Source organism: Labrus mixtus, chromosome 10 (assembly GCF_963584025.1).
Source record: "Labrus mixtus chromosome 10, fLabMix1.1, whole genome shotgun sequence".
In the NCBI taxonomy this organism is placed as follows: Eukaryota; Metazoa; Chordata; class Actinopteri; order Labriformes; family Labridae; genus Labrus; species Labrus mixtus.
In genome coordinates, this window is record NC_083621.1 from 25,564,074 (window position 1) to 25,571,868 (window position 7,795).

The window sequence follows — 7,795 nt, forward strand, 5'->3', positions numbered from 1 at the left end:
TATCTATCTATCTCTCTATCTGTCTATATATCTATCTCTCTATCTATCTATCTATCTATCTATCTATCTGCCTGCCTTTTTGTGAGTTAACTTCAGTATTAAGCTACACTTAAGGTCAAACAGAAAACTCTGCGACACGTTGCAAAAACAGCGCTATTGTCTTGAACGCAGCCTGCTTCTTTTCCTCCTCTCCCACTCTCTCATCTCGCGATAGAGCGGCGGAGTGGTTTGACGGGCAGTCGAGGTTGCAGCAGGCAGAGGGAGACGGTGGAAGGTAAAGCAGGGAGGCAGCATCATGGCGGACAGAGACAGTGGCAGTGACCACGGCGGGCCCACCGCAGGCCCCGGCTCGCTGCCCCCGGGTGCGTTGGGTGCCATGTCACGGCTGCAGCACGACACCGAAGAGCTCGCATCCAAGCGCGTCGACATCCAGAACAAGCGTTTTTACCTTGACGTGAAGCAGAATGTTAAAGGCCGCTTCCTAAAGATAGCCGAGGTCGGAGCTGGGGGAAACAAGAGCCGCCTCACTCTCTCCATGTCGGTTGCCGTGGAGTTCCGCGATTATCTAGGGGACTTTATCGAACATTACGCCCAGCTGGGCCCGACTAACCCGGACTTGGTGCAGGATGAGCCCCGGCGGGCGCTAAAGAGCGAATTTCTGGTGCGGGAGAATCGGAAATATTACATGGATCTGAAAGAGAACCAAAGGGGGCGGTTCCTGAGGATCCGACAGACCGTTAACCGGGGGCCCGGATTGGGAAGCGCGCAAGGCCAGACTATTGCTCTGCCGGCGCAGGGTCTCATCGAGTTCCGTGACGCTTTGGCAAAACTCATTGATGACTACGGCGTGGACGAGGAGCCGGCGGAGCTTCCGGAGGGCACCTCGCTCACGGTCGACAACAAGCGCTTCTTCTTCGACGTGGGCTCCAATAAGTACGGAGTCTTCATGCGGGTCAGCGAGGTGAAGCCCACGTACCGGAACTCCATCACGGTTCCGTGCAAAGTGTGGTCCAAATTCGGCAACACCTTCTGTAAATACGCGGAGGAGATGAGGAAGATCCAGGAGAGGAGTAGAGAGAAACGGGCCTCCGAACTGCTACCTGAGGGCCCGCTCGGCGGAGATGACGGCGAGGATGACTGACGCGGATTTTAAGAGAGCAGGAGTGAACCAACAAAGAAAAAAAACTGAACTCTGAGTTAACGAGACTTTTAACTGTAAAATAGAAAGAGATTTTCCAAGGGAATCACCCCACACACACACAACCTCCACAGACATGGCAGCACTTCTGCTGTCTCCTCGCCCATTCTACTGGATGTCACCCCACTTACCACCCATTAAACAGTAAGCCGCTGCTATCAAGGATTGAACTGTAAGATATGAACTGTTTCCTACTTGATTTAAATGACAATGAAGAGTGTTTGTATCTCTATCAAATGACAGATTTTGCACACATCAAAGCTATTTCGAAAAAAAAAAATGTTGAAATGTTTTCAAACTGGTCATATGCTAAGTTTTAATCAAACATAAAACCAGAGGTCTATTATATAAATAACAGTCTTCATGTAGAACGAATTTTGAAATCCGCACAAAGAGAATATATTATGGACTTTATGAAACCAAAACGTGATATCAGATGTATAGTTTAATATAAAGGTACGCATAAATAATATGAAAGTGCTCTAAAAGTGTATGAATTGCAGAACGTAGCAGCGTTAGCATGGGGATAAGCTCATGTTTTGAAAATAAGCTTGGCAGAAATGGGCTATAGTCTGTAATTTGACTTTAAACATAGTAGGCTAATGAAAGCATCTCTCTCATGATATTATGAATAGTTGGAGACTCATAACTAAATTGCCTATTTTGTGCGCCTCAACAAATGGGATTAATCTCTCTGAACTACTCTACTAAATATCAACCCTCTTGCAACATGTCCATATAAACTTTAATGAAAAAAAAGAAAGTGCTAACTAAGATGTAATAATTATGATTTTGTGAATCAGCTGTAAAAAAAGACAAATCCTTATTAAGATACCCACGTTTTCTGTGGGTTAAGTATTTTCTTTGTTACTTTGTTTTTTCCTCTGGAGGGGGTTGGGGATGCAAAAGGATAGGTCCACTTGTGGGAGCGCAAAGCGCTAAAAGAAAAGAGATATGTCAGGACAGCACGCAGCGGGACAATGCATCCTCTCTGACATCATTACGACCCGTGCCTTATACACTCCACTCGTTTACGTGTTCTCACGTGGATGGTCTGTGACCTTGACCGCTGTACGCTTTTATTTACGAGTGCTGTTATTAGGCCGAAATACACTCACCCGGGCTGCAGGATCACATCCCTGCGTTGCATGAAATATAGGTGGCAACAGCAAAAGTAAGCTGAAAAGCTGCTGGGAGAATGGGGGCCAAGGATGATCGTTAACACAAACAGAGCTCTAATTCGTTTAGGCCCTTCAGAAACATGGGGTGCCACTGTACATACGTACAATTAGGAAACAGGAAGGGGGGGGCTCAATGTTATGGCACCCTCTGCCCCCTGTATCCCTAACAACAACCCTGGCCCGATGGCCTCTCATGGAGTAGAAATATGGCTCCCTGGAACAGGAGAAAGACCCAGGTTGCACTGCCTGTGGCTGCCGACATGGATGCTATCTAAACTATATGCACCATGATTATAACCGGAGCAAAATCAATTCTACACCAGGAATGGCTGGTTGAGGCTACGTGTCGGAGCTAAGAAGGTTGCAGTTAAAAAGCCAGGCAGTCAGCCTGCCAGGCAGTCGTGCCGGGCTGTCCCATGCTATCAGTCTATGTGCTGTCCAGTGGATGTGGAGGCCTCTCAGTGCAGGGTCGAGGTAGTTTCTTTCTCTTTATGGTGCTACAGGCCATCGATCGCTCCAACGGGCCTCACTGTTTAGAATATGTTACTTTCACATCATTTTCTTTTTCTAATCCTCTTTACTTTTGTCAAATTCCTTTGCTCCACATGATGTTGTCCACAAGGTGTCAGGTTTCTCCTTCCCAGGCAGAGAGGAGGCCACTGACTTGTGTAGGACATTTCATACTAGTGTGCAATATTGTGTGAGTGCCAAACCCGGCATTGTATCACGTGTATACACTATTAAAAGAGAAAAATGTATAGGCTATGTGTTCAGTAGATATTTGAAAGCATGACAATGAGGTTGTTGGACCTGCATTGTATATCCAAAATGTGAAGTCTTTCTTCTCATGCACTTGCTCAAAGTGAAAAAAGGCAGACTTGTAGTGAGGTATTTTTCCTGTCATGTTCTGTAAACCAGTTGGCTGCCTTGTTTGTCTATCAGTATGCGTAGACTAGTTCGGGTGTTTTACGTCCCCCTATAAGTAAAAGCCTCTCCCTCATCATTCCTCTGCTAACAAACAACACAAACATCACTTTCTGTCTCTTTCAGTACATTTTCATGCACAGATAAGTTGAGCTATAATTATATAGATATAGCTTGATTAGGGCCATTTAATTGGACTTTGGTCCTCATCCTAGAATACAAACAGCGGGGGAGAATCGTTTTATGGACAGACGTATGTCCAGCCCTGCTTCAGTCGATGGTGATATGCCCCTTTCAGCTCGTTACAATTGAAACGTCTTCTGGTTGACTTATTATGTCACATTCAAGACAATCAAAAAACAAGTCAGCAAGCGGCAAACCTAATTGTACATCAAATGGTGTAACATGGACAACCTTACAGCTCTGTAGATTTTGGTACTTTCTCGCTCTAGCACACCCAATGTTGATTCCTGCTTCACTCCCTGCGCAGGAACTGTAGAGCATGCACGGAACGCCTAGGCCAGTTTTGGGCCCGTTGAGGTGCAAGAGTTAATCGACCCCAAATTATCTAGGTGTGTTAGATAGATAGATAGATAGATAGAGACCTTATTGATCCCGAGGGAAATTCAACAGTTAGTTTGAGGAATTCAACTAAACCACTTTCAGACTAACATGTCAACATGTATTTGAAAGTCCAGTTTTAGTTGGACTAACACAATAAGTCGACCTTTTTAACATCATCTAAACGAACTGCTCGTTAGCCCTGCAGACTGATGTTGAAAAGTCTCTTAGAGCTTTGGTCTAGTGTTGGCTTACACAAACAAACACACACAGACTCTCTCTCTCTCTCTCTCTCTCTCTCTCTCTCTCTCTCTCTCACTCTTTCCCTCTTTATAGGCCTCTTGTTGCTATCCGAGTGTTTGGAGGCCTCTGAAGTATTCAGGATGGTATCTAGACGTGCACTGGGTCACCTGTCCTTAGAAGTCTATAAACTGCAATGAGCCTGAGCTCTCTTGCTTTGGACTGCCCATCACAGGACAGGTGAACTACACTACATTGAATTCGTCTAGTTCAATATGAGTTAGGAAAATGTGATCGGCCCAAGGACATCCACAGAAAAAAAAAACGAGTTTGATATATTTCTAATGAGGATCGCAGTCCTTCTCTGGAATACTCTTTGTCAGACACATAGCCCTTTCCTTCCTTTGACCCTTTAAACATCTTGGTTTCCACTATTAACAAATAATTCCCCCAAGTGGTTATTTCACCTACTAGCTATATTTAAAGTAGGTTGGCCTACACCTGTTAATACGTCTGGTCATAGGCCATGTCAGAGTTGAATGCCATCTAGGTTGCATGATGAGGAGGACTTGTGGCTTGCGGCTTAAGAGACCTCAGGTGGATAAAATGTACCAATGTGGTCATAGCCTGGGCTTGCCATTAATACGGGATATATGTGGCTACACTTAAGTAGAAAGCACACCTGAGCTGAAACAGTGCCCTTTGAATCGCTGCCAATTAAAGTTGATCTGTGTTTGATTAGGCATGCCTGTAACAACACGGCCAAGGAAAATGTTCAAAGAAAATCCCATCTGTTATGTGCAGGACTTTTTGGCTAAATTGCGTCTCTGTGTATTGTTGAAAGGCCTCATGAAGCCTGGAAATGTATAGTAGAAAGCTTACCAGCAGCCTAGCTTGACCTATTGACCCATCTGTCAGACAGATCCAGTTTTTCATTTTCATCTCTGTTTGGAGAAATGATATTATATCCTCACACTGCCCTTTGGAATATAAAAAGACCATCCTCATCAAACACACATACAAGCCACCAATGACTATGTGCCCAACAAAGCACATCTGAGGTCGTTCTGAGTTCATCTGGAGTTCACCATGAATCTGGACTCTATGTTGAGATACAGCACTTACTCTCCTAAGTGTCCTAACTTGAGCTTGATTCAATTCAGGCCTCTTGGAAGCCCATGCTACATGAAGACTGGAAATACTATACTTCCTTTCCCTTACAAACAAATAAAAGGAGAGCCTAGACCTGGTCATAGTTAACATTGGTAATGCCTCACTCTGTTTAACGCACACATTTTCTAAAAGACTAAAAGACGTGTCTTGTTTCGTTAAGAGTCTGTAATCGCCATGTGCTACTGGGTCAGTTGTGTTTGTAGTGCAGAATGATTGTGTTGTGAAGCATGACTTGTCTATTAAGGAATTAGCTTTATCTGAGTAACGGAGGAGGGGGCACTTGGGATTTTGCAGAAAAAAAAAAACCATGGGACAGATTGGGATTTCTCAGCTTTTGAGACCTTAACCGAGTGTCCCAGCTAAACGTGCAGTGACCTTGCAGCCATGTTGTGACAACACCAAATGGTCATCCATTTCCGGGACCCAAATGCTAAAATGGTTGGCTGATGTTTGCTGTCTTGCTCTCTGCATGAGGCTTCAGTGTTGAAGCTGTTTGCTGTCTTCAGATGTTTTCTGGCTAACTTCAGAGTAATATTTGATGTTTGACTGAAGCACTGACAAGAATAATGTCTTGATTTATTATACAGCTACAGCCATCGTAGCAATCCTTAATCATGACCTTATCCTGTCTTTCTCTGATATTACTGCTGAGTTCATCAAGTCCCGTTTTGTTTAAAGCAGGGATTTTATGCTCCTCAGTAAAATGTGACCAGACCATTTCTTATACATTTGAATAGATGTTGAAATAAATTGTAGATGATACTCTTAATGCAGCAGTAGTTACTTGTTGCATGTAAACATAATCGATTGTTCCGATCTTAGTGGATTGCTATGATGGCTCCAATGGCAGGTGCTTGGTCAGCTTGTTCCCCGTGTCTTAAATGGGGAGATTATTCATGTCTTTGACTGCAGTTCAACAGCCACAGGTGCAGGACTGATAACAGCAAATATCAGCTATTGAAAAGTGGGTAAACAAGTACTGACTTTAAACAGACTGAAACTTCCATAATGTCTATTAGATAACCAAATCTGTTCTGTTTCTGGTTACAGTGTTGTAGTCTTTGATTGGCCGTTCAGAGTTCCTGGTTAATCACACAGCCAATTGCAGCATCTGGTCAGAGCCAAGCACTGACTCATCCCAAACTACTGACAGAGAGAGTCATTCAGCACGCCTTCTGTTTGCACAGCAACCAGGTTGTAGGGTCCATCATGTTTGCAGATTGGACAGGCTACTGTTGTGTTTAGCTATAAAGAAGTTCTTTCAAATGTTTGGAACTGGAGTTTAAGGGGAGGGGCCAATGCACAATGAACATATCCCATGTCACCGTTTGGTCTGTATCCCTTTACCATCCCCATATGAGATAATATGTTGTATCTTTCAAAAAATATTTTATCTGTGGTGTGTATGTATATATATATATATATATGCGTGTGTGTATGTGTGTGTGTGTATATATACATATATGTATATATACATATGTATATGTATGTATATGTGTATATGTGTGTGTATGTGTGTGTGTGTGTGTGTGTGAGTGACACACACGCACACACACACACACACACACACACACACGGTTTGTTTGTTATATATGATGCTCCTCCTTTCAGAAAAATATAACATGTAAACAGGAAAAACATAATGCTGTTTTTTTCCTTTGTATTTTATACTTACAGAGAGCATTGAATAAAAAAATGGATAACTACTTGCACTTTAGATATATTAAGAAAAATAAATATCTGCATATTATTTTTTATAGGGATCTCACATTCAAAGAGTATAAATTACAGGCTTTGTGACTATTGCTGGACAGAGATGTATTGAGTTTGACTTATTGAAGTACATTTTATCCGTGTTTCAGGAGGTTTACTAAAGTAAATTGCATGATAAAGTAGTGCTACACCGATATTGTTCCTTTTTTTTTGTTGTTAAAAATGTCTGAAAACTGTGATAACAACCCTCTTGTATCATGTTTAATCTCTCCCTTATAGAATATTTCTACCTGAAATATGGCCTTTCCTGACTACATGACAATGGTGCTTACTTTGGCTTTGACATCAAGCTCATTCTGTACATCTCAACATCTTTATAACGCACATCCTTACACTTCATTACTTTCTGTTATGTACTCTCACTACCTTATTAAATTTCCGTTGATGGACTAAAGGTGTGCTGTTTTGTACATTGCTGTTTGTTTTAATGTTCGGGGAGCCTTGTTGTCTGAAAATGACTAATCGCGCAATAAAAAGTCATTCCAAACGTCCCCGTCTCTGCACAACTGTCTCAACTCTACAATCCACCACTTTTAGCAGCTTAGGTTGATCGATATAAAGATCATTTATGAATTGGAGGTTAAAATGTTGTTCTCAAACAACGCTAACTACCTGTGACTATTTATACTATATTTTCCCATTATTCAGCTGTCCTCTTATTGTGTTCTTGAATACACTATGTAAAGATTACAATGGTGGTTTTTATATAAATATCAGATTTTAAACATCAAGGGTAGAATGCCAG

At 42.5% G+C, this 7,795-nt stretch overlaps 1 protein-coding gene across 5 annotated transcripts; it reads left to right on the top strand.

Moving 5' to 3' along the window:
- Positions 1-207: 207 nt before the first annotated feature.
- On the top strand, positions 208-7,541 carry purab (purine-rich element binding protein Ab). Of its 5 annotated transcripts, none has more exons than XM_061048836.1 (2): positions 208-1,370; positions 4,201-7,541. In XM_061048836.1, the coding sequence occupies exon 1, from the start codon at positions 296-298 to the stop codon at positions 1,139-1,141; it is 846 nt and encodes a 281-aa protein (XP_060904819.1). In that variant the 5' UTR covers positions 208-295; the 3' UTR covers positions 1,142-1,370; positions 4,201-7,541. The 5 variants fall into 5 exon arrangements, with proteins under 5 accessions (XP_060904819.1, XP_060904820.1, XP_060904822.1 ...); XM_061048837.1 differs by having other exon boundaries at positions 6,328-7,541; XM_061048839.1 differs by having other exon boundaries at positions 7,270-7,541.
- The last annotated feature ends 254 nt before the right edge of the window (positions 7,542-7,795 follow it).

Coding starts and splice junctions, on each gene's coding strand:
- purab (XM_061048836.1), top strand. CDS start 296: ATGGCGGACAGAGACAGTGGCAGTGACCACGGCGGGCCCACCGCAGGC.